Below are 26750 nucleotides of genomic sequence, written 5' to 3'. Positions count from 1 at the left end.
GTCGTACCCTTCTCCTCCCGCCTTCAGTCTTCCCCAGCATCAGTCTTTTCAGATGAGTCAGTTTTTCGTATCAGGTGGCCAAAGTATTGAAGTTTCAACTTCAGCGTCAGTCCTTCCACTGAATATTCAGGACTGATTTCCTTTAGGATGGACTGGTTGGGTTTCCTTGCAGTCCAAGGGACTTTCAAGTGTCTTCTCCAACACCACAGTTCAAATGCATCAATTCTTCAGCACTTAGCTTTCTTTAAATCCATTCTTTAGCTCTCACATCCATGCATGACTACTGGAAAAACCATAGCTTTGACTAAATGGACCTTTGTTGGCAAAGTAATGTCTCTGCTTTTTAATATACTATCTAGGTTGGTCATAACTTTCCTTCCAAGGAGTAAGTGTCTTTTAATTTCATGGCTGCAGTCACCATCGGCAGTGATTTTGGAGCCCCCAAAAATAAAGTCTATCACTGTTTCCACTGTTTCCCTGTCTATTTGCCATGAAGTGATGGGACCAGATGCCATGATCTTAGTTTTCTAAATGTTGAGTTTTAAACCAACTATACAGGGTTGTTTTTAAGTTACTGGACTTTTATTTTCAAATGCATTTCCCACTTCCTGCAATAGTAGTCTCATTTCACAGTTACTGGGTTTAATATCTTATTGGTATGGATGAGTTTTTACATTTACTGTTTATTTGCCTTTATTGGTGAGCTTTCCCACTTGTGATTGTCTTGTTTGTAGTTATGGTCTTTTTCTTTTTCCTTCCTTTCTCCCCTCACCTCCCCCCAACCCCTGCCTAGAAAAGTTCCTTTTTATCATTTGTTGTAAAGCCAGTTTGGTGATGCTAAATTCTCTTAGCCTCTGCTTGTCTGTAAAGCTTTTGATTTCTCTGTCAAATATGAATGAGAGCCTTGCTGAGTAGCATATTCTTGGTTGTAGATTTTTCCCTTTCATCACTTTTAATACGTCATGCCATTCTTGTCAGCAGAGTTTCTGCTGAAAAATCAGCTGATAACTATGGGGATTCCCTTGTATGTTAAAGTTATTTGTTACTGTTAATGTTTTTCTTTGTGTCTAATTTTTGTTAGTTTGATTAATATGTGTCTTGACGTGTTCTTGGGTTCATCCTGTATAGTAATACCTGTGCTTCCGTGACTTGAGTGTTTCCTTTCTCGTATTAGGGAAGTTTGCAGCTGTAATCTCTTCAAATATTTTTCTCAGGCCTTTCTCTTCTCCTTCTGGGACCCCTAAAATGTGAATGTTGGCACATTCAGTGTTCTCCCAGAGATCTCTGAGATTGTCCTCATTTCTTTTTTCTTTGTTCTGTTCTGTGGTGATGATTTCCACCACTCTTCCAGGTCACTCGTTCTGCCTCAGTTTTTCTGCCATTGATTCCTTCTAATTTAGTTTTCATTTCAGTTACTATACTGTTCATCTCCATTTGTATTTTAAATCTTACAACTCTTTGTTAACAATTTCTCGTATCTTCTTGGTCTGTTCCTCCATTCTTTTTCCGAGATTTCATATCGTCTTTACTATCATTACTCTGAATTCCTTTTCAGGTGGACTGCCTGTCTCTTCATTTAGTTGTTCTTGTGGGATTTTATCTTGCTCCTCTGTCTGAAACATACTTCTCTTGCCATGTCATCTTCTGTAGCTTTCTGTGTTAGTGGTCTCTTTTCCACAGGGAGCAGGAGAGTAGTTCCTGCCACTCCTAGTGACTACCCCTTGGTGGGTCTCGTCCGTCTGGTGGGTAGGGCCGTATCAAGGGGTATGTTTTGAGGTGGCTGTGAACTCAGTACAGGTTTAGGCAGACTGATGTTGTGGTGACCAGGGCTTGCACTGGATACTGAGTGGGACCTCCCCTTTGCTCTGTGCTTGTCAGTGCCCTGTCAGGGGCGGGATCTGTTCCCTTGCTATTGGAGTAGGAGCCCCCAGAGGTGTTTCTGAGGTGCGATTCTGAGCTGTGGTGCAGGATAGGTGGGACTGGAGCACTCCCACGGGAGCGCTCCCTGAGGGCCTCCTTGGAGCTGCTCACCTGTGCGTGTGCCCTGTCGTGTCACCTCTCACCGATGTGCGGGCTCACGGGTTACACCGTTGTCGGCACTGCTCTCAGCCCTGTCGTAACCCTGGGTAGGCCTGTGGTTGGCCCTGGTGTCTCTCAGGCGTTATTTTCACCAGGCCACCAGCACAGATTCACTGAAGGTGGGTCTCAGCACTGCAGTAACCATGCCCCTGGACCTGCTGTGGTAGCTATGGAAGCAGCTCAGCCTCCGGCCTGGCCCAGCCCCCGTGTGTATCTGCCCACAAAGCCCGCAGCTCCAAAGCTGGACCCATCTCAGCTTTGAGAGCACTCATTGTTTATTGGGCTGTTCTGTAGGTGCTGAATTTACAGAATCAGCAGCATGGATGTAAATCCACAGTTCGCACAGCCGTGAGCAGAGATATCATCTCTTCTCTCTCAGTCACATGGCTCCTGGGACTCAGCTGGGGGGTCAGCCCCTTTCTGCATGTGGGCTCCCTAGCTGGTTTCTTCTCCTGAGGCTGCCCCAGGGCACAACGCATGAAAACCCGAGTTTGTGAGTCTGCCCACATGTGATGGGCAAGCCACCCCTCCTAGTGCCCGTGGTGACAGGGGCCAGTGTGAGGGGGAGAGGCTACAGTGGCGGCCGTGCCCATCATGCGCCGCTCAACCACGGAGCTTCATTTCTATGGAGGCCCAGGCTTCTTCCACAGGCATTCCCGGTGCCTGGTTGTGGACTTCCTCACTCCCATCCCTACAGGCTTTCTTCATAGCAACAGCAGTCCTCTACCCGGGTCTGTTCTCCAAACCCCACGTTCCAGCCCCCAGCCCCCATCCACACTAGCAGACCCACACTTTAGGCTGGGGTGCGCGGAGCTGTGGCACGCACCATCCAGGTAGGTCTCACTCTGTCCTGCCTGCCACTGACCAGTTGCTGCACTCTGCCCCAAGCCCCCAGAGCTCCTTTTCTGACCCTGCTGATCTCCCTGCTGGTGAAGGGGCTTCCCCAGGTGCAGGACTTTTTCTTTTCCTTCAGCTCCTCACCCCTCCCCAGGAGTACAGGTCCTGTCCTGCTTGCTCTCTTCTTTCTCTCTTTCTTCTGTCCTGCCCCTCCTGTGGGGATTTTGTTTGTCCTTTCAGGTGTCCAAGGTCCTCTGCTGGCTTTCTGCAGGTACTCTGTGAGAATTGTTCCATTTGTAGTAGTATTCTTGATGCATTTGTGGGGAGAGATGAACGCCGTGTTCTCCTACTCTGCCATCTTGATTCCTCCCTTCTATAGCTGCTTTTTGTGGGTTAGATCTAGTATCCCTGTATAATCGTATTTCTGTCAACTGCTGCTTTTTCCTGATTGTGGTCAAACTTTCTCTTTGCCTGTCTTACATTTTTTGTTGTTGTTGATGAATCTGGGTATTTTAAGTAATACTGATGCAACTGTAAAGTCTGACCCTCCCCTGTGCCCCAATTATTTTTGTTGCTATTTTGCCTGTCTGCTTATATGTGTAGTAATTTATCTGGACTTACCTGGGCTTAGCTGTGTGATTCATTTCCTCTGGGATGTGTGACCACTGATGGCTCTGTTTAGTTGGTTTTTGTTTTTGTTCTTGTTTTCTTTGTTGTTGTTGTTGTTGTTGTTGTTTTAATTTTAATTCTGGCTTTCTTGAGGTTGTGTCTGTTTCCACACAGTGTAGCGGCCATCCAGTACTGGTTAGAGATTATACTCAAACATATCAAACCAGTATGGCTTCCACTTACTATCAGTGGATCTATATGTGAATTTAGAAGTATATTCCAAGTTGAGATAGTTTTCAGGTCTACGCCTCTTGTGTTTCCTTAGTATGTGTGCACAGGCTTCTGATAAAACAAGGATGCGTGAATAGTTTCATCCTTCTCAAGCGTGCACACCAACTCCAGTCAGCCAGGATATGTGAAACGCTTGTCAAGTGTCTCCATGACTCTCTCTCTTTTTATCTTCCCAATACATTTGTCTGTCCCATGGCTCTTTTACGTTTGTCTTTGCCCAACCAGGACTGCAACCACAGATCAGTAGAACCCCTGGCTTTCCGCATTTGCTTGGCTCTCAGATTACAGCACCACGAGGCATGGATTATTTAACCTTCTTTAAATCAAGTCAGTCCTCCAGCAGTAAAACTGCTGGTTATTCATAGCCTACCTTGTGGTGTGAAAATTACCACACCGAATGATGGGAGGAAGAAAGGGAGCAGTCCCTAGGAAGTATGCCAGGGATTTTCATGGTGATTTCCTGAAGTTCAATAGTTTTTCATAAATAAGCATTATTCACATTGTCGTAAGCCTGTAATCCATTTCCAGGACACTGAAATGGTTGTGTTTGATCTTTTTGTCCAGTTTTGTAGTTGCTCTTAGGGGGTTTGGAAACCTCATTTGGCCACATCAGAAGTCTCACTTGGTATTGTTTTGAACTGTGTAAGTATTTTACACTTTCAAATGTTAAAACTAAATCAGAAAGGATAAGGAAAGTTAACCCTTAAAATGGATTATAAACAGAAACAAATTGCTGTAGCTATCAAATTGGTTACATGTTAGCATAACTATTTCAAGTTAATTACATAGAGAAGGTAATTCCAATAAATTTGGCTGTATATCCTTAGTAGAATATGTTCTAAAGTTGGAAAAAAAATGAGATCTTGAACTTTATGTAGTAGATTATAAGTAGTGATAGTCACATAGTATTTGAAACTTTTGTTTATTGTTGGATAGAGCAAAATGAGTTAAGTATTTTGCTGTTACTGGGATTTCTGTTTTATTTCTTTATTTACTCCTGGGATTTCTGTTTTATTTAAGATGTATTTTCATGAGTCTCTTCACTGAGAGGACCTAAAATCAATGACTCCCTGATAACAACACCTAGATCTTGGTTTTGAAAAAATGACTGATTCCAGGTACAGGGAAGGCAGAGTACAAACTATTGCACTTGGACTATAATGTATGCCTGCAGCAAAGCTTACCCTTAGGGGGATAGATCCAGGCAAAGATTCATGCAGATCCTGAGAGTGGGCTAAGAAGTCTTGGATAAAAAGTCTGGAGTATGGCCTAAAGAGGCCCCACAGGAGGAAGAGTGCAGTCAGAGGAGGAGCTTGACTGGCCTTTTTTGCCCAGGCCTAAGGGATGTGCAATGTTCTTCAACTCATGAAACCATCTAAGCATTTTGTAACCATCTAGACTTTCTGCAGTGCTTTTTAAAAAAATTCTCTTATAATTTTTTAAAAATAACCTGAGGTAGAATTGAATTGCCCAGTTAGAGGTGTTTTGTACAGTTTACATTCAGAGAAAGATCATGTGAGGAAGGAAGTGAAGGTAGTCCTGGGGAAGAGGTCTGGTTTGTGTTAGACTTGGAAAACAGCAAAATTTGGTTTGGGCAGTTGAAAGGAAAATCTGGAAGAAAAACAATGGCATTTCCAAAGTGGGTGCATGAGAAAAGAATGGAATGAAGAAAAAGAGATCCAGCTATGTAGAAGAGAGGACTTGTGTAGTAATGGGAGATAAGACTGAGTAGGTTGGAATAGAAGTTTGTTGCAAAAAATAAAAGATTTCTGAATCTTGAATTTTTTTTTTAACCTGTAAAATAGGTAGATACCTCCATGCCCATCTCTCAGAATTGTCTTGGGAAGCAGATGAGTAGAGCTCTAATGTGTATGACAGCAGATGTAAGCAGTGAAATCTGTACTGGTATACATATAAACTATAAACTATACTGGTTGAATTTATAGTGAACTGAGTAACAGGCTGAAAAGTTGGCAGTTGTAGTGATAACAGTTGAAATAAACTCCCTTCATCAAGGGCGTTGTGTTTTTGAGGTTTTCCGTGGCAGCTCCTGTGATGATTCACAATGCAAAATAACGTGTTTCCCCCTGAGCTTTCAGTAATGGGGAGGTCTACTGAGTTTAGAGTCCTGTAAAATTCCTTTGGTTCCTATTCTTAAGGAAATAAAATTCTAGAACAGATGTTAGCCTATGAGGCCTCCCCAGAATCTGGAGGCATGTGAGAGGGCCCCTAACCACATTAGACCAGAACCTGGAAGATTTGCACCCAGTAATGCTGCAGGATACCAGCCCTACCAGTTCCCTGATGATGCTCTTTGCACTTAGCAAGCTGAGTAAGACTTACATGCTATGGAGTCTGTCCTTGGATTCCATAGCATTCATTACACAGCGTGCGTGCCATCCTTTGATTAAAGAATGTGTTCCGGCGGCAGAATAAATCCTAGTCTTTGTACTAGGATCAAGTTAGTCTCCTGGCACAGCCGGGAGACAGTGCAGCTTTCTTTTCAAAGTGCTATTTTTAGCTGTTGCCAAGGAGATATTCAGCATGATATTGATAATTGCATTAATCCTCAATTTAACACAATCTGTGAAAGCAACAGCTCTTTTCCAGTGTTTATTACTTAATGGGTCACTGAGTTGTGATTTATCAGACCAAAAAAATAAAATGCCTTCCTTAGAATAATTGGCCTCTGTAGTTTGTTCCAGAGCCTCTTGGCCAGTTCAACTTTTAGGCCTAGTTGTAACAACACTGTGAACTTCTCTCAGGCTGCCTGCTCAGGCTGGCCCCTGTCAATAATTCCTTCTGGGTATACTTTGGATCTAGGCTTTTCTCATTGGAATATTAATGTTCTAAATTTACCAAATAATGATTAGACTCTTAAAACACACTTCACAAGAGCCTGATCTGGCAGTCTGAATGACCTATCTGTGTTCATAGAACATTCCTGGTAAGTTGGCATTGGAGAACAGATTATAGATCAGAAAGTAGCTTAAAATTAGAGAGAGTGAAATTGTTAATGTATGGGCATTGAATTCTTAATAACTTGATGAGCCACCCTTCCCTGAAGAATTTTTATTTTTGATAGTACTGTTTTAAAAAATATATATATTACAAACCTGTGATGCATTTATTCATGTGATCCTGTAATTTTCTCTTAACTCATTAACATGCTATCCTGCATTAATATATTTTCTAATGTGAAACCAATTTTTCATTTTACTGTTAGAACTTTATTAGCCAGTGATATATGGTTGTTTGTGTTTGTGTGAATTTAAGATTGATTGAATAAAGTCACTACTATTTACAGGGTTTACATTTTACCCTAATTGAAATTATTTTAGAATTTTTGTGTTTTTTTTTTTTTTCACCCATTTCTCCACATACCCTCCTGCCCCAACCTTTGAGCTTGGTGTTTTTTGTTTCATAATTTGTTTAGATTCTGCTTATAAGAGGGACCGTATGGTGCTTGTCTTTCTCTGATTTATTTCACTTAGCATAATGCCCTGGAGGTCTATCCATGTTGTGGCAGATAGCAAGACGTCATTCCTTTTTTTTTTTTTGTCTTTTTTTTCTAAGATGTCATTCTTTTTATGGCTAAATAATATTCCTTTGTGTGTGTATAACCACAGTTTCTTTATCCATTTGTCCTTTTTCTCTTTTTGAGATATGACTCTTCTGTTTTTGGCTGGGTTGGGTCTTTGCCGTGTGCAGGCTTTCTCTCGTTGTGGTGAGCAGGGGCTGCTCTTTGTTGTGGTGGGCGGGCTTCTTGTTGCAGTGGCGTCCCTTGATGCAGAGCACAGGATCTAGGCACGTAGGCCCGCCCGCTGTAGTTGCAGCACGTGGGCTTAGTTGCTCTGTGGTGTATGGGATCTTCCTGGACCAGGGATTGAACCTGTGTTCCCTGGATTGGCTGGCGGATTCTTAACCACTGGAAAGCCAGGGAATTCCCTATCCATTCGTTCACCAATGGCCGTTTCGGTTGTTCCCATATCTTGGCTATTGTATATAATGTTGCAGTTGAACATGGGGATGCACTATCTTTTTGAGTTAGCGCTTTCATTTTCTTCAGATAAACACCCAAAAGTGGACTTGCTGAATCATATGGTAGTTCTGTTTTAAGTTTTTAAGAAATGTCCATACTGTTTTCCATAGTGGCTTCACAGTCCTACCAGCAGTGCACAAGGGTTTTCTTTTCTCCACATTCTTGCCAACACCGGTTATTTCTTGTCTTTTGATAATAGTTATTCTGACAGGTGTGGAATGATATCTCATTGTAGTTTTGATTTGCATTTCCCTGCTGATTAATGATGTTGAACATCTTTTCCTGTTCACCATGTATGTCGTCTTTGGAAAAATGTCCATTCAGATCTTGACCCACTTTTTAATAAGGTTGGGGAGTTTTTGCTTTTAAGTTATGTGAGTTCTTTATGTATTTTAGATATTACCCCCTTATCAAGTATATGATTTATAACTATTTTTTTCCATTCATTTTGTTGATGGTTTCCTTTACTGTGCAGAAGCTCTTCAGTCTGATGTGGTCCCACTTGGTTATTTTTGCTTTTGGTGTCAGATTCAGAAAATCATCACCAAGACTTACTTCAAGGAGCTTACCACCTCTGTTTTCTTCTAGGAGTATTATGGTTTCAGGTCTTACATTCAAGTCTCTAATCCATTTTGAGTTAACTTTTGTGTGTGGTATAACACAGTGGTTTGTTTTCATTCTTTTGCATGTGGCTGTTCAGTTTTCCCAGCACCACTTACTGAAGAGACTGTCCTTTTCCCATTATATATTAGTGGCTCCTTTATCATAAATTAATTGACCGTATGTGTGTGGGTTTATTCCTGGGCTCTCTATTCTGTTTCCCTGATCAATGTGTCTGTTTTTATGCCAATACCATACCATTTTTATTACTATAGCTTTGTAAGTGTAGGTTGAAATCAGGGAGCGTGATGCCTCCAACTTTGTTTCTCCAGGTCACTTTGTCTATTGGGGATTGAAATAACTTTTAACTGGATTCATTATGGGGTTTTCTTTGCTTCCAGCATAGAATTCCCTTTCTTATGTGGAGGAAATTCCCCTTGTTGAGTGCTGGTCAGTCCCCCTGTTCACTCTGTTCTCTTGACAGCCAAGGCATGTGACTATGCTTGGCTCATTGAATGCTTCTTACCAAAACTTTAAATTAGAACAAAAAAAGGGGAATGGTTAGGGTCTGTTGGCTGTTATTACAGCCCTATCTTGGCGAGACTCTTCTCCTAGAAGACACATCAATATTTTTTAGCTTTTTGACTTCAGAATTGCCTTGAGTCCTGTCTGTTTTATAAGCCCATATTTTAGGCCTCCCCATGATTGTGTGAGCCCCATGGTAGCTTTCCAGTAAACTTAAGCCCTTAAAAAAATTTTTTTTTCTTTTTCGCCCGAGATAGACAGTCCTTTTGCTTGCCTCCAGAAATCCTAACCGGGCTTCCCAAGTGGCTCAGTGGTAAAAAAAAAAAAAAAAAAAAATCTGCCTGCCAGTACAGGGAGATGTGAGTTTGATCCCTGGGTCGGGAAGATTTCCAGGAGGAGAAAGTGGCAACCCACCCCAGTATCCTTGCCTGGGCAATACCATGGACAGAGGAGCCTGGCGGGCTACTGTCCGTGGGTTCGCAAAAGAGTCAGACGTGACTTAGTGACTAAACAACAAAAAATCCTCACCAGTTCAACAGAGGATATTACAGTTCAGGCACCTTCCTCTGGGTGGTAGTAGGTAAATGTGGCCACATTTTTGTATTTTGATTGTCATCACCACTACCCATCTTATTTTTTCCTGTATTCCCTTGGAATAGGCCTTCTTCAGATATGTTATATCCTAAAATGAATTATTATTGTCTGCTGAACATCTGGCCTATAATAGATGTCGTAAAAATTAGATTCTGTTTATACCTATTTCTTAGTTTCTTTATTGAGATTCATCAAGTGTCGATGAAAAAGTCTGCTAATTTTGTGTTCTCCCATTGGAGTTTTTATTGAGTCAGAAACTTCAAGAATGAAGGAAGAGATTTTTGGAGATTCTCTTTTGTTTAAATGCTGTCAAAGGTGGCATGCTAGCTCTGCTTATGCCGGCCAACTTGCCGAGGTGTTCAGGGCTGAGAGCACATAGGGGCTCGGCACGTGTCTTTTTTGCCCCACAGACTAACATTCACTCTACCTTTGAGTCCCATGAGTGCCCTACCATCTGCATGAATTTCTGTTGATAGAAGAGGCTAGGAAAAGAGACTTCTCTGGGTTTCTTCAAATTTCCCTGTGTTAGCCTGCTAACAGCATACCACCTGACCCTGCAAACAAGACTCATCCCCCATAATACACTCTGCCAGCCTCTGTATGCCTGCTTATGACACAGAGTGCAGTTGTAGCTAAATAAGTATGACATTGTTTATTTTACAGAAAAATAATAGCTAATTTTTGAACCCTTATTCACCAGTGTATTTGGAAGCTTTGCATACATATCACGTTAACCCATAAATCTATTAGCTTTAATTTTTATATGAAGAAATTAACACCCAGAAAGATCTGAAACTTGTCCAAGGTCATCTGCAATTAATAAGTAGCAGATCTAGAATTTTAATTTATAAAGGTAAGCATACCAGTGGGTCTATTAGTTTCATTTTTAGTAAGTGGAAATTACTGTTCCATGCAAAAGCCAGAAACAAAGAAAACCTGGGTTTTGTCTTTTTAGTGTCAAGAATTCACTTGATGTTTAGCCAGATGGTCATGTGTTTTTTTTCTGTGTGTTTGAGATTTAGATAAAACTGACCCAGTTCTCAAAAGTCAAGCTGCTGGCTGTTGAATAGCCTAATGTGTAATGAAAGCTGGCCTTTCTGTTCACTTATCATAATACTGTATTTATGTCATTCTCTGATCTTTTTCAGAGAAGGAGAGAAGAGAGCTCTAGACTAAAGGAGGAGGGAAATGAGCAGTTTAAGAAGGGAGGTAAGATGTGTTTTTCAGCGCTGATGCTGGCTGTCTTGACTCCTCATTCTTTTGTAGAGTCTGTGAAGAAACACTGAAGAATGTTTGGAAACAGCTAGCAGATCTGAACTGCTAACAGTACTGAAGAACAAAGCTCTCTGAGTTTTTGTTTTGGGAAACTAATCCAGAATGTTAAAAGGCTGTTTGCCGCATTGCTGTAAAAAGAGGGTCTCAGTTCCTCACTTAGTGACAGTGCTGTGAATACTGGCCCCGTGCGTTACACTTCAGTTGCTCTTTCAAGTTCCTTTTTCTGTAGATGCCTAAACTAGAGAGATGGTCCTAATGCATTTCTTGCATTTGCTTAGGGATAATTGAGGTTCATTTTTACGATTTGGGGGAACTATTTGATCTTATTATCAAATTTGTCACTTCTCAAAGTATGTATGCTTTGGATATCTAGGAGCAGTAACATCTTCCCTTTGTTATTTTTAGGTTAAAAAAAATTTTTTTTTCGTATATCCTGATTTATCAATTGTCACTTCTTCTTTTAAGAGAACTAAAGATTCTTTGAAAGTTTTATCTCTTTATATTTTAGTATTAAATATTTCAAACCTGAGAAAGGAGTGAGTAGGCAATTATCTTTTAGTATCCTAACTATAATTCTGTATGTGGCAATGAATGTATGAGTTTATCACCATTTTCTCTCTAAGGTGTTTAGTCAACTAGTGGTTTTTAACATAGTTTCTTTTAGCTCTATAAAATGTCTCTCCAGACACTTCATGGAAGCATTTTTAGCCTGGTTGACTCCATGAAAGCAGAATATCTTTAATGAAAAATACAGAGAGTTTTTTTCTTCATCCTGGGCTGTTAATTCCAGATTTTAGTCTCTTTCATCTGTCCAGTTTCCTAATCCTGTTTCAAAACTCTTTACTAAATTGATAAGCCAAGTGAAAGGTGAATGTATAGAATGGAAAGCTATACATCCTGAGGTCATTTGGAATACAGTAATATCAGAAATAAAATCATAACAACTTCTTATATTTTCCCTTATCCTCAGATTACATAGAAGCCGAAAGTTCTTATACTCGCGCCCTGCAGACGTGTCCCTCCTGTTTCCAGAAAGACCGATCTGTTCTGTTTTCCAACAGAGCTGCAGCAAGGATGAAACAGGTATGTCTTGGACCCTGTCTTTTTCAGAAGCACATGAATTTGCACTGTTTTTGTAGGATAGCTTCTCCCCGGAAACAAGCATAGGGGCTTTAAAGTTGCTGCCTCTTTTCCTACACCTATATTTTGCTGATTTAAAGGGCATGGGAAGGATAGAAGCATAATTTTGAAAAACTTAAGTCAGATTACTGTTCATATTCCTTATTAAAGTGGCTGAGTGAATACTTTCACAGAAGGAAGCCTGGCACAGTTTCTACCAAACCACGGTAGGCTAATGAATCAAACAGCCAAGTAGTACATGTCCTAACATAGCTCCAGCTGCTTACTCCAGGCCTCTGGAACTTTAGATAAGACTCAAAGGGACAGGAAGCCGTGCTTGAAACTGGACTTCAAGGTGCTTATCCCTGAGATTCTGATTTTCTGTTGAAAGTATGGACATAGGGAGAAGCGTCCAAGAGCTGAGGTGAAAAGTACCCTTAAATGCAAAATGGGTGTCAGGGAAAATTCAGAAGCATTTTTGTATTTCCAAAGGATTGAGAACCTGGTGTTGCAGGGTGAATGTAGAGTAGAGGAGAGTGTCGTGATATTTGTTTGGTATCATGTCGGTATTAAAAGTTAGATTGGTGATTTGTTGATATTCCTGTTTAGACAGCATAGTAAATCTTGCTGGATTGAAATGGTGAGAGCTTGAAAAAACAAACAGTACCACTTGTTAAAGACTACTTATATTCAAAGCACAAGGGTAGAATTTTTTTTACCTTTAAGCAACCACAAAGCAGGCGTAAGATTGGGTGAAGTGGTTTTCTGTTTGTTTTGATCAGGTATCTATGTCATTTTCTTTTTGATGTTGACTGATGAGGGTTTTTAAAGGGGAGAGTGGGGGCTGCGCTTGAATGTTTGGACATTCAAAAAGTTTTATTTTAATCCAGGCTTGTGTGTTTTGTTACTGGATTCAGTGTCCAGGGTGAAGTTTTAATATTTTTAGAGTGATTCATGTGACATAAGAGAGGGAATAATTCTAGAGCATACAGAGTATACAAACAGACATTTTGTATTAGGGGAAATAAAACAATTTTTAGATTTATTTAAAACAACATTCATTAATACATTCTACCATCGATCAGAATTCACAACTAACAGTCTTTCCACTTAGCTGGAAAATTCTGATTTCACTTTTGCCTCTGGGAGACATCAAGCCACATTCATAGACTGGAAATTGTCATTGTGAATTGAGATCGAGGACACCTTCGGTGTCAGAGAAAACGCACCATACCCATTTGGCTCCTGGAATTTGGGATTCTTTGTTCTCATAATTGCCAAAATTAGTGCCATTGCTGGCATTAGGCTAGGATGAGCAACTCGTTCCTGAGTTAGGGAAATGGATGGCCTTGCTAGTCTCTGTCATAACCGAGGGGAGCTCAGAAGAAACTTGCTATGTAACTCTGACCTCTACAAGGGATAAGTTTGCTGGTGGGCTCTTTTTGTTTTATTCTTTCAACTTTCATTCTTAATATTTTTAAGAAGATTCTAAAATTACAGACTTGGAGACTTTTAGGAATGCACTGAAGTGATTTAAGGAGCCTATTCTGAGTTTAAGAAAGTGATAGGTTAAATATTTTAAGAAGAATTTCTGAAAGACAAGTTTGCAGGCTCAGCATCCCTGATGGGGTATGCCTGGCTAAGCTTCATGTTTCACGTCTGGAGGGGGAAAAGGCAAACCTGGAGTTAGGGCAGGTTTTAGCTCTAGGCCTGACTACACAACAGTAAACAAAGTCCCACAAAAAATAGGTTCTAAGAATAGTTACTTGGGGGCACAAAGAATACCACCACATCAGCTGTACACACAAGTTATATAGATTTACTCCTATATCAGAAACTTTAAAAATGACATTGTGTGTCTCAGACTTAACAGTTATCTAAAAGTTAGGGAAATACTGACTTCCAGTTTTCTGTACTACAGGACTTCTTGTTAGAGTTTTTAGTATGTGAATTGCTATTTTGGACATTGGAAGAGATAATGTAGTTAGTGTTTCCCAGACGACTCTGGAACCTGTTTTTGCTTATTGTGGGTAAAGTACACATACTATAAAATTGACCATTTTAACCATTTTTAGATACATTCATAGTATTAGGCAATGATCATCATGTCCGGTTCCAGAAATTTTTTATGACCCTAAGAAAAACCCATTAAGTAGTCACTCCCCATCCTGGAACTGTTTTTGATTGAATCCTGAAACTCAGTTTGGTAGACAGTGTTCTAAAATATTCTACAAAGTATTTGGCATTTGCCATAGTAGCCATTATGGAAGTATTAATAGCAGATGAATATCAGAGCTAGAATCTAGTTCTTTTGAGAATCTGGTTCTCAAGCTAGAATCTAGTTCTTTTGAAATCCTATGTTCTTTTCACTATGCTGTGCTTCTCAATTCAGCAAATTAAATTAGATTTTTGGCCGGTTCTTTTGTATTTTTGTTTGGTTAGTGAATCAATTAAGGTTCATAACTGAGACTACACGAGAAGCCATGCCCTGTCTATATGTGGACCACCTCTGTACTTCCTGGAAAATACCACTTTGGGTGTGATATGTAACAGTTCACCAACGAGGAAGGTTACTCATTCAATTATTCATGTGTCAGTCATTTGTCCTGTTTATTGATCAGAGTTTTCTCACTGTCAACATTCTAATGTAAAATGTCGCAGGCCAATTGCAGCAATCTTTAAATAAAGATACTTCAGGAGGAAGCTCCTTGAATAATTTGTTGCCAGGAGTCTTTCAAGTCAGCTGTCAGCATAGTTTGAATTTTAGCTTGGAAGTGGCATGCATGTTTTGGTGTGATTTCCTTGAAAAGCATGCATCTATCTCTGTAAGCAATTATTAATGATCAGTTTATGTCATTGAGCCTTTGAGCTGTTGAGACAGAATTAGGGTGACACATATTAATGATCTATTTCCTTTTAGGACAAGAAAGAGATGGCCATCAGTGACTGCAGCAAAGGTACAGCTTTTTGGTCTTGTACATGGTGACATACAAGAGCATTACCTCAGCTGTTGTTTAGTTGCTGAGCTGTGACCGACTCTTTTGTGACCCCGTGGACTGTAGCCCACCAGGCTCCTTCGACCATAGGGTTCCCAGGCAAAGAATACTGAAGTGGGTTGCCATTTCATTCTCCAGGGGCTCTTCCTGACCCAGGGATTAAACCTTTGTCTCCTGCTTTGGCAGGTGGATTCTTTACCACTGAGTCACCTGGGAAGCCTGTTACTTCAGCTAGACAGCAAATGCAAAGGCTGTCAGTCAGATGTGTACTTGTACACATGCACCCTTCTGGGGCTGCTAAATGAGAAGCTTCGGGTCTTTCTCAGAGGTGTCCTGCACAGTAGTCATCTTAGTGAAAGCATTTTTTGAATGGACAGTTCAGTCAGTTTATCCTGTATTGGTAAATACGTGGAGAAAATTCAAACCTACCTTGGCCACAGAAACAGTATATACTTCTTGTGTGCTTGCTTTTGAAATTGAAGATCTTAGCTGCTGTTGGGGCTTCTGAATCCATGTGCTTGGATAGCAGTGGTGGTTTATATTAGGGAAATGGTACTCCGTTCAGATGTTGTACTTAATCCAGATCTCCTTGCCATCATTTTTTATCAAGTTCAACACAGTGAATCCAGTCTTTGTCATCTGATGTCTGAGTTCCATAATGATCTTTTCATTCCACCACCTCATAGAGACAGCTCCAGACATAGGGTCATTATTGTTTTTGTTTTTTTTCCAAAAAATTTCCTGACAGGCCAGATGGTTGTCTTGTCTCTATAACCTGCTTGGTGTGGGGAACACACATAATCTTGTTCCTTGCATCTTGCTACTCGCATGAGTTTTTTCAAGCTAATATTGTTTTTTAAATTTGTATTTTCTTCTCCATTTTGGATAATATTTTCTCCTTTGGATAATATTTTCTCTGAGAGAATCAGAGTTTAAAAGAACTTTATTTTAAAAAAAAGAAGAACGTTATATATTATCGAATCCTACTCTCAGACCAAGCATGAATTCCCTCATCTGTTTTATTTCTTGAGATTTTTTAATAACATTAATTAGTCACCTTCTCTTCTTTATACTTGGCAATTCATTAGAGTCTCTGAATGAAACTTAACATATTAGGATCTAGCAAACTTATTCTGATCTATTACTGTCTTGGACTGGAACTAATTCTAAATGTACTGTTTTGTTTGGAAGAAGATATTTAACCTTAATCTCTGTGAGATGTGTGGCTTTGACGAGTTTAAGTTAGGAACAAGCTGCAGTTTTCAGAGTTCTTTCCTTGGTAACCAAATGGTGAGAAAATAGCTTGTAAGCTGATTAGCGGGGAATACACTAGAAAACAGTACATCTCTAGCTGTCGCCCTCAGTCTAGGAGCCAAGAGAATGAGAGGAAGTGGGGGGAAGTGTTTGTTTTCCAGATTCATTTTTGGTTTTGGTTAAACCAAAATACATGTGCTTATACTTAGTTGTTATGACTACATATGGTTTATTGAATCCATGCACAAAATACATTAACAGTAGTATAGTTTATTTGGATTAAGTAGTACAGATTATTTGGATATACAGGACCTTTCATTCCTCTGCCCCCCAAATAAACACATGCTCACTCTGTGTACAAACTTTGGCAAAGGACTTAACTCATTTGGAGCTCTTTACTATGAAATACTATATAAGAACCTGTATGAAAACTGTGGAACAATATTTAATGCCAGTCACCTTTATGCTTTTAGCTTAGCATGTAAATAAAGTTTAAGTTAATTCTCTATATGGATTGAGAAAGCAAGTCACAAGTTAGAGTGGTAAGTTGGTGTTAGAGGTTTTTATAAAGTAGTCATAGGGAGTTCCCTAGTACAGTGGTTGGGACTTAGTGCTTTCACTGCCAGGGCCCGAGTTCAGTCCTTGGTTGGGAAACTAAGATCCTGTCAGCTGTGCGGCCAATAAGAAGAGTAACCCTGGAAGGATTCCATCTCTTCAGTCAGTATTTGCATTGTTACAAGTCATCCACTAGTTGAGAAAAGGGGGCAGTATAGGCATTAAGGTGTCAACTAGGGGGTTCAATTTTTTAAAAAATGATGTAGTAGAGGTCCCTGGAGTATTTTAAGAGAATATGGTGTGCTAGACTAAGGGGAGGTTGACAGTGTGTAAAGTTGAAATCCTGCAGTTCAGGTTCTTTCAGAAAACCTTCTCCTGAACCAATATCCCCTTCCAGCCACTGCACCATTTCTGTCATCTGCTTCATTGAAAGACTGTCTGCACATGAAGTAGCCCATCCATACCATGTAGTTTATATCTTCGGTCCTGCCCTGTAGGAGCCCTGTATCCCGCTGCCAACTTGACATCTCCCTGGGATGTCTGGTCCTGTGGCGTGGCAGATGGAACGTGCCCAGAACAGACTCTGGTGCCTCCCAGTCCCACGCATACATGACTGCATGAAAACAACTTGTAGTTAGTTTTTTTCATACTAGTGAATGGTATCATTATCTATTCACTTGCTGAAACTCTAAAACCTTTGGAGTCATCCCTGAGTTATTCTCTCATTCCACATGGCTTAATTAATTAGCAAGTCCACTGGGCTCTGATTCAGAGACATTTCCTTAATCTGGCCTCTCCTTTCCATCTCCACGTTTAGCAGCTTAGTGAGCAGCCGCTGTCATCTGGACTATTGCATCGACCTCCCGGCTGTCTCACCGCTTCACCCATACCCTTCACACTGTAGCCAAAGTGAGCTTTTAAAACTGTAAATCAGATTATGTCTTAATCTGCTTGAAACTATTCCAGTGGCTTCTTATCACACTTAAAAGGTCTAGTAAATGAACTATATTCCAATAAAAATTATAATAAATAACTAAAATAGACAATCAGCAAGGACCTACTTACTCTGTGGCACAGGAAACTCTACTCTGTATTAACCTAAATGGGCAAAGAATCTGAAAAAGAATAGATGTGTGTGTGTATAACCAAATCACTTTGCTCTACACCTGAAACTAACACAACATTGTGAATCAACTGTATTATTCCAATATAAAAGCTTTTGAAAAAATACAAAATAGAAAAAGTCCAAGCTCCTTCCCTGGCCAGCAAGGCCTCCATGACCTGCTTGTTGGGTATGTTGAGCCTCATCACTTCTGCACCTCTGCCTGTCGCCAAGATGCCAAAGTTATTCTTACTTTTAGATCCTTTACTCTTTTTAGTTCTTTTTCCTACACTGTCTGCCTCCGCTTTTCAAATAGCTGGCTGCCCTCAAATAATCCCTTTTCATATTGTTTCCACTCTTTATAAAGTCACTTATTCCCCTCTTCTCTTGAATTTACATCACCTTGTTTTATTTTTCTCTGTAGCTCTATAGCTCTCTGAAATTATTTGTGTGCCATCTCCTGTTGCCTCCTAGAATAGCTTAAAGCCTCATGAGGACTGGGACCTGGTCTGTTCTGGTTACCACTGTACTCTGGAGAGTCACTACCCTAGTGCATATATTAGGTATAAACAGACAGTTACTGAAAACATGAATGAATTTAAAAATGAGGACATCATTTGAAAAGAAAAAAGTTTTAGAGCCATGATACTGCTTTTTAACAGAAAAAGGAAAAACACAAGAATAGAAGAATGTAGTGTACTTGAACCAAAATATGGGCACCAGATTATTATAAGGCATTTGTTGTTGGATCCAAGAAAGGATATTACACACTAGTGACCTAAGGGTGTTAGAGCAAGAGTTTGAAAGAACAGTGAGGATTTAGCTAAAAATAAAACCTTAGCTGTCATTGTGTGACCTCCGTAGTTGAGGCCTAGAAAACGAGAGAGTAAATGATAGTCTGCCACTGTTCTGCCTCAGTTCTTTAACATGCACCTTCAAATTCCCCTCACTTTTTCCCTGTGCACTAGGTCGAAACCAGGACCTGGGGTATAGACCAGGGTTGGGTAAACTACAGCCACAAGCCAAATGCAGCCTGAATGCCACCTGCTTTTGTACAGCCTGCAAGCTAAGAATGGTTTTTACATTTCTAAATCATTGGAAGTAAAATCAAAAGAGAAGTAATATTTCAGGACACATGAAAATTATGTGAGATTCAGGTTTCAGTACCCATCAATAAAATTTTATTGTGATACCATCAGCCTTATTTGCTGATGCATTGTCTGTGCTTGCTTTCATGCTGCAATAGCAGCGTTCAGTAGTTGTAACAGTCTGTCCCACAAAGCCTGACATCTTTACTACCTGCCCTTTACAGAAAAAGTTTGCTGAACCTAGGTATAACCTTTAACAAATAACTCTTATTACGGAGCCACGGAGAATGATTATTGAGGAAACTTGATGTAACTGAGGGTGTATGGGACCTTTTTCCTCATGGTAACAGTTACTTCTTCCCCTTTTACAGCAATTCAGTTAAACCCCAGCTATATCAGGGCAATACTGAGGAGAGCAGAGTTGTATGAGAAAACTGACAAGCTGGATGAAGCCCTGGAAGACTATAAATCCATATTAGAAAAAGATCCATCAGTACATCAAGCAAGAGAAGCTTGCATGGTAAACTTGATTTTTTTACAAAAATATTTTCTATTCCTTGTGTTACTAGTCATTGAATCTTAAATAATCTTTTGAGACACAACTACATGCCATTTCTAAGCTTTTGAGAAGCTTATTGGAAGGAATATGCAGGAGATAGAGCTTTGAAGTGGTGGCTGCAACGCATTGTGCCCTGTACTATTTAATCTTCATTCTAAAACTGTTGTCTTGTATAAACCTTTGACCTCTAGGGTTAACAAGAACCTTCTTTTGTTGCTGGACTAGGGAAACCTTGTCTGCTTATAGGTGTACAGTTTAGTCGAGAGTGAGCCTTAATATTATAGATAATAAATTTCTGGTTTTCTTTTCCTTACTCAGTCACCAAGGTTCTACTCATTGTCATATGTGCAGAACATTTCTAGTTGAAAATATCCTAATCTTTTTATCCCTCTTAAAATGACTCTAGTTCTTGTCCGTGTCACTAAAAATCCTTTTCCTTCTAAATGTCATATTTTTATGTCAGTAGTAAATTAAAACTAAATAGTACTTGTTTTCCTGTTTGTGCCTTTACCTTTATCATCACTCTCTATCTCCAATGCATAGAGTAATGTGTACTCTTAAGGATTTGCTGCAAAATTGGATGTGTGTCTCACTGCCCCAAAATAATAGGTGTTCAAATAAGTTCGACTCACACCGGCTTTAGCTAACCAGGTTTCTTGATTGCCGGACTTTTCAGAGGGCATTAGAATGGGAGGTCTGTCCTGAACCCAGTATGTAGCAGAGATGGCAGGAGCCACAGAGCTACAGGCGTCTTTTATTTAGCCAGACTTTTTGGTTTTGTTTTTTTAATTGAGGCTAGTTACCAACATTTTAAAATGGAAAGAATTTTTAAATGGATAAACTTTTATCCATTTCAAGTGGATAAAATTAAATGGGTAAAAATCTAAGTCGGGCTCCTTTTGAAAATTGGAAAATGTGGACATGCTGGCTGCTCCTTGAACTCACACATGCTGGCGTGGGGCTGGAGTGCTCTGATTACATGGCTGAGCACACCAGTGCGATTGCCTTACACCCGGTCCATTACTTATTTACGTTTCCTGTCAGTCCCGAGGGCATCTGAGCCCCTACTCCACAGGCTCTCCCATTTAGTTCATTTGTTTTTCCACCAGGCAGACCTGAGAAATGTTGACTCATCTCCCTGCATTCATATCAATATCCTAGGTAGTTTGGGTTTTGTTTTGCTTTGTTTTTATACCCACTTGAGGTGAGTTCCTTCGGTCACAACAGGTCTTTTATTTACCTAGAAATGGAGCAATCGGAGAAAAGTTCATTTGGGTAATTAAAATACATATGTAATTTGAAAGCAGTTTAATCCTTTATCTGACTTTTAACGTATCTGAATGGTGTTAGGATTAACTTAAATTGGACATGAGGAAAGGGAATAGAGTACTTAAAATCTTGGCTAAATTCATGGTGGCCTTTATCCTTGTCAAATTAAGTGTTAAGACAAAGGGAGCCTTTTATTAAAGCTTGTTGTTATAGGTGTAAAGAATTTATTTTATCTTGAATTATTGCAACAGAGTTAATACTGGAATTGCAGAGTGTGTGGGGGCAACTCCAGAGCTAACAGTGCCCAGAGCAGACCTGCGGCTCTCAGCTGGAGGCGGTCTGGTTCCGGGGAACGTTTGGCTACGTGTGGGGCCGCTTTGTCATGGTGGGGAGGGTCCTGTTGGCATCGCTGAAGGCCGTTGGTGCTTTGACCACTGCACTGTGCACAGGGCAGCCCCAATAGCAAACTGCCCCGTCCAGACTCAGTAGTGCCATGTTTGAAAAGCCCTAAGCTGGATGATCATTTCGGAATATCTCATATCAATCTGATGCTTTCTCAACAATTAAGTTACATAAAGAAAGGACCTCAAGTTAAAAAATACAAGTGAGCAGAAAATATATATAAATATCAGCCATTATACCACTGAATATACCACTGTAAACATATGATGTGTATCCTTTCAGATATTCTGTGTGTGTGTATGTGTATTTTTCACCAGATTTTTATCGAGACCCTCCTGAGTCCACTCCAGTGATCCAGGAACTGTGTATAGCATTGAACCAAACAAAACTCCTATCTCTGTAGTGCCCCCAAAGAGAAATATTTGGGATTTTTCTATAGTTAGTGGGATCATATATATGTGCTTTAACCTGATCTCATTTTCACACAAGGTTTGTAAAAATGTTTCTCAAGTTCAAAATAAAGCCAAAAGATTTTCACAACCCTTGTTTTGGTGCTTTTTCCCTCAGAGATTACCTAAGCAAATTGAAGAACGGAATGAAAGACTGAAGGAAGAGATGTTAGGTAAGTCTGCCTCCCTTACCTTCTCTTTACCATAAATAGCTCAGCTGGGGGATGCGGCCATCCGTCCTTTTATTCATCAGAGGAGAACTCAACAGTTGGAAACAGCTTTGAGGCCCTTCTGTGGTTCAGTACCAGCACCTTGGGGCTTGTGAGTTATTACTCAGTTTTGACTCTAAAGGACCAATGTGGTTTAGAGTGGATATCAGCTTTTCAAAAACTAAACTTCCATTTTGTTTTTATTTTTTTGGTAAGTTTTCCTGCCTTCAAAATGCAAACATAATTAACGCCCAACCCTGGGGGTGCCACCAACCTCTCTTTCAGATCATCAGTTTCATAAAAACAGTTGAGTTTGTTCACTGAGGAAACAACTTCAGTTTTTAAGTTCATTAGGATGCAATCAGTACAAGCCAGTACCCTGTGAAAACCAAGGGGATTTTTGTTTTGAAAATAACGTTCAGAGACCCTTTAGTATTTGAGAAGACATGAGAGGGTAAGAATTAGTAGTAAATGGGAAGAGGGGAAAAAACTGTGTGGGTGGAGTCGGGGGAAATGGTTTCATTTGACCCATGTTTTAGTTAGTTCTTACATTGGCCAAACCGTGTTTATGGTTGGGATTAGAGGGCTTGTCGTCCTAAACAGTCTGCTTGACCAAGAGGAGTAAAGGTTCCTGGACAGAGACCTGCCCAGCATAATCTGCTTATAACCTGTGTGATAGTTGTCTGTTCATGACCTCCTGTATGTTTTCCTTATGAAGAATCTATATCATGAATTGCAGTCGCATGGGCCAAAAGGAAAGATCACTTAAAATATATTGAGCCTGGCCATTTATGGCCTTTAGGCATCAGTATCAGAGAATGAGACAAATTTCCCAAAAGATCACTGACAGAGTTGATTGAGGAGAAACTACTGACCTAGTAAATCCAAGTGTGGGCCCTGCTGGGTGGACTCAGACTCCTAGGAGAGCTGCTTCAGACATGGGCAGATCTGTGGAGCCTTCCTCATTTCTTCCAAAATTGGCTTTTTCTCTAATTTACATTTTTAATCAAATTTGACCTCATGTTTGAGCCAAAAAGTTATTTTGAAGGTACTTTTTCTTCAAAGAAGGAAGAAAAGAGTATTCCTCACCTGTTCACAATGATTATTTATTTTAGCAAAAAATAATTCACAATGATTATTTATTTTATTTGCATTTAGCTGAGCTGGATTTTGTGCTGAAAGAGAAGACTTGGTGAGTGACTGTACTGGTCACTTAGGCACTGATCTCTGGGTCCACTGTGTTTAAATCACCATGAAACAATAAATGGATAGATATAAACTGAATCTTACTGCCATTGTCGGTTCCAGACGGAATTAAGTTCCGTCTGTCCTTGTCACTCAGTTCTCATAAGCGGATGTTTCTTGTCTTGTGGTTTTGGCAGTTACTTATGTTGTTCCTTTCATGAACAACTTAGGTCGCTTGGTAAATCATACATCAGTTTGTTGTTACACATCAGTAGTCTGAATGACCAGACTCCTTTATTTTCTTCATGAATATAATGATAGTGAATAAAATACTGCTTCTTGGTATCATCTCCCATAGGAGAGCCTTAAAGGGAGAAGTCACTCTCAGCATTGTATGAGCTTCCTGGTGTGTTCCTTCCTCATTACAGATGAACTAGTTTTGATTCGTGCACTTTGAGATCCTTGGAGGCTGGTCTCCAGATGCGCAGAGCCGCATCACTTACTCAGAAGCCCTGTGCAGGCTTTTTGCAGTGGACTGCATGACTTTTAGTTTGTTCAGTACTCTTGATTTTCTTTTCCTTTTCTCTCTGTAACTTGACTTCCTTTTTGTTGGAAATGTACCCCCCTCCTTTGGAAAAAAATTCTAATTGAAACTATGAGTGGGCAGAACATACTTGCTCCTCACTTCTTAGCCTGTCATTTGTAAATGTCATCCTTAGAACAGGAGTGGCCACTGGTAATAGTGCCACAGTCCTTGCCAGAGAAGATGATTGTGCTGACGTTAGATTAGAGGAAAGGGGTCAGTCACTGGAGTGTTTACTTGTTTGCCCTCTTCTCTTCTCTGGGAAGACAGCCTACCTGTCGTAGCCAGGGAACATAAGGTTTAAAAGGACTGCAGGGTATAGTCAGACTGCAGGGTTTGATGAGGTGGGAAAGATGCTCTGGACAGAGCATCTAGCTTCTGTTCCACCCATTCCAGATGATCTGTCTTCCCACCTCAGCTGAGTGTCTGTCCTGACCTGGAAAACCTAGAGCTGGGCATGAAACTCATTGACTCCCTCAAAGGTCAAGAGCCGTGGGTGAGGTGTTGCCCCAGTGACCCTGCCTTTCTTTCACTAGCTTCCAGCTGCTCGGCACACACGGGGGCCTTGTTCGCCATCCAGTCCAGCTTTCCACTTGTACCGTCCCCTCCTTCCACCTTCTTGGAACATGTTACCAGTCCCCTGAGTCCTGAAGTTACTCAGGTGTTCGCTCCTGTCCACTAGCATCCTAAAGAGTGTGCCATTTGTGAACTAAATTAAGAACACCACCTTGTATGGTCCATGTTAAAAAGTGAGATGTGGAGCTGGAGGTAACTTGTTCATGTCATTGTAAGGGTTCTTTTGACTCTTCCTTTGCATTAGGAGCTTCTGTGCAAGTGATTCAAGTTCCTAGAATCTGGTCGCTCCCTCGCCTGTTACTGTCCCTGAAAGCTGCTGCAGCCATGCTCCTTTCCCACATTTTTCTTCCTGCTGCACTCCCTAGTCCTTAGCTCAGACTGTGCACTTGCCATGCGGTGGGTCTGGCCAGCAGAGAGTCTCAGCCAGCTCACGTTGCTGTTGCCCCTCAGTAGGGAGGGCCAGTTTGGGGTTTCAGTGCCCTCCCTGCCTTTTGCCTCACTTCCTGGTTGCTATTCCCATAGCTCCTCCTCTCGAGAGAATCACTCCTGCTAGTGATTCTTGGTAGGGAACTAACTTCCACTTTCACCCAGGAGCTAATACATAAGCATTTGAATTGGGTGTAAGTTTTATTTTCTGTATTCTGTGCTGTCTCTTAATTTGCCGTTTGCTCAGAGGACATTAGGAGTCAGCTGCGCGGCTTAGTTTCCTGTCTCAGAAGAGGAAATGCAGTGTCAGGATTCACTTGTGTGCAGTCTGGCTCTCCTAATAGAGGATCTATTCCACGAGGCCCAGACTTCACTGATCTTGAGAAGGTGAAAACAAACGGTCTTCCTGCCTCTACTGACAGTAAGCTGACTACTGCACAGTCACTGTCTCCAAAGAGAAGTGATGTATAACAAGTCAGTTGGTTTATTATAATACAGTGTTGCTTGCAGACACAGAAATTTAATATTTATCAGAACTGGATCCAGTGCCAAGCCTTGATCTCTAGTCGTAAGTGTTCTTGTCTGAGCCCAAGCACTGTTGGACTCTTCTCTTTGCCATGGGATCTGGTCTGAGAGATGAGACCCTTACAGTTAAGGACATGTGGACACGTTCAGGCTGAGTGGGTGGTACCAGGTTTGCTACAAGTGGAAAGAAGGGAACCTGATTGATTGCTGCCCAGATAAGGGGCGGGTGAAATCTGGCAGCCAGTGGAGAGTGTGGGAGATGGGCCAGATGGCAGATGGTCCTGTCTGGGGTCTGCAGAAGCTGCTTGAGTCTCTGAGAGTCCAGCCTGACTGAGCAGCAGCAGGAAGTCTGTGAGCATGTGATCGTGTACACAGCTGAAAGCTTGCTCTCGCTGAAGGTGCTTCTCTACCACCATCGTAAACAGGGTGAATTGGGCAGACACCACAACTTGGTTCTACCTTAATGTTGGGCTCTGTTTCCTAATGTCCCCATTGGTCCTACGCTGATTTTAGAGCATCGTCAAATTGAACTGTAGTTGATTTACAAAGGTGGCTCAGCAGAAGAAAAAAAAAACCTGCAGTGCAGAAGAGGCAGGTTCTGTCCCTGGGTTGCGAAGATTCCCTGGAGAAGGAAATGGCAACTCACTCCAGTATTCTTGCCTGGAGAATTCCACGGACAGAAGGGCCTGGCAGGCTATAGTCCATGGGGTCGCAAAGAGTCGGACACGACAACTAAACAAACCGTCAGCACCATTGTGTTAGTTTCAGGTATACAGCGTAGTGATTCGGTATTTTTGCAGATTATACACCATTTGAAGTTTTTACAAGATAATGGGTATAATTCCCAGTGTATCTTTTTGCTTATCTATCGTATATATAGTAGTTTGTGTCTTTTTATTTCCATGTCCCTAATTTCAGAGCTTCTTTACCCGACAGCATAGACATCAGCTGTTTGTTCAGTGAATAAATGGCCTCTTTCTTGTAATGTTGCACTAGCTCTCTGTCAGAACCTTTGGGTTTATTCTTCACTTTGCCGCACAGCATTATTAACACTGAAAGCTGTTCTCCAACTATCAGTGGCCTTGGCCGCACCCTCCCGCCTTCCTTTCAGTCCTATGGACTCGCCGCCCTCCCGTGCCCACCTGTCTCCCATTTTCGCCTGCACTGCCTACTCCCTCTGTCTCAGACCATTGCAGTCCTGCCTGTCCTTGGCGACTGAAATGCAGATTCACATACACCGCTCTGCCGGGTCCCCCCCTTCCTGCCCAAGCTGGAGGGGATCATCTGCTTACTGACTCACAGCATTTTACATCTCGACTCCATGTGCACTGGCTTGTGTGTGTGTGTGCTTTTCCATCAGACCTAACCTTATTTTGGTATAAAGACAAGGTCATGTATCTTTGCATCCCCCACTGCACATACGTACTTGGTACATGTTGGTTAATTCAAGTCAGGTAACCTCAGGTCTTCTCTTACATGGAGACTGTTGAGCCATGTGTCTTTATTATGTGTCTGGTACCTGCCAGGGACTTTATGTGCGTTATCTGTTTGGCAGGCAGGCTTCCCATCTTCTGTTCTGCTGTTCTGGTGGTAATAGTCAA

At 41.0% G+C, this 26750-nt stretch overlaps 1 protein-coding gene across 2 annotated transcripts in view; it reads left to right on the top strand.

Annotated features, from left to right (window-relative positions):
• TTC1 (tetratricopeptide repeat domain 1) overlaps positions 1 to 26750 on the top strand; it is a 49506-nt gene that overhangs the window by 18730 nt on the left and 4026 nt on the right. For both annotated transcript variants that reach the window (XM_005683240.3, XM_018050094.1), the window contains exons 3-7: positions 10726 to 10786; positions 11823 to 11935; positions 14892 to 14928; positions 19338 to 19486; positions 21764 to 21818. In XM_005683240.3, the coding sequence (XP_005683297.1) occupies positions 10726 to 10786; positions 11823 to 11935; positions 14892 to 14928; positions 19338 to 19486; positions 21764 to 21818 (415 nt within the window). The remainder of the gene's footprint in view (positions 1 to 10725; positions 10787 to 11822; positions 11936 to 14891; positions 14929 to 19337; positions 19487 to 21763; positions 21819 to 26750) is intronic.

This window comes from Capra hircus, chromosome 7 (genome assembly GCF_001704415.2).
Source record: "Capra hircus breed San Clemente chromosome 7, ASM170441v1, whole genome shotgun sequence".
NCBI classification, from domain to species: Eukaryota; Metazoa; Chordata; class Mammalia; order Artiodactyla; family Bovidae; genus Capra; species Capra hircus.
The sequence above is the reverse complement of the archived record's forward strand: the minus strand, read 5'-3'. Positions and strand labels throughout refer to the sequence as shown.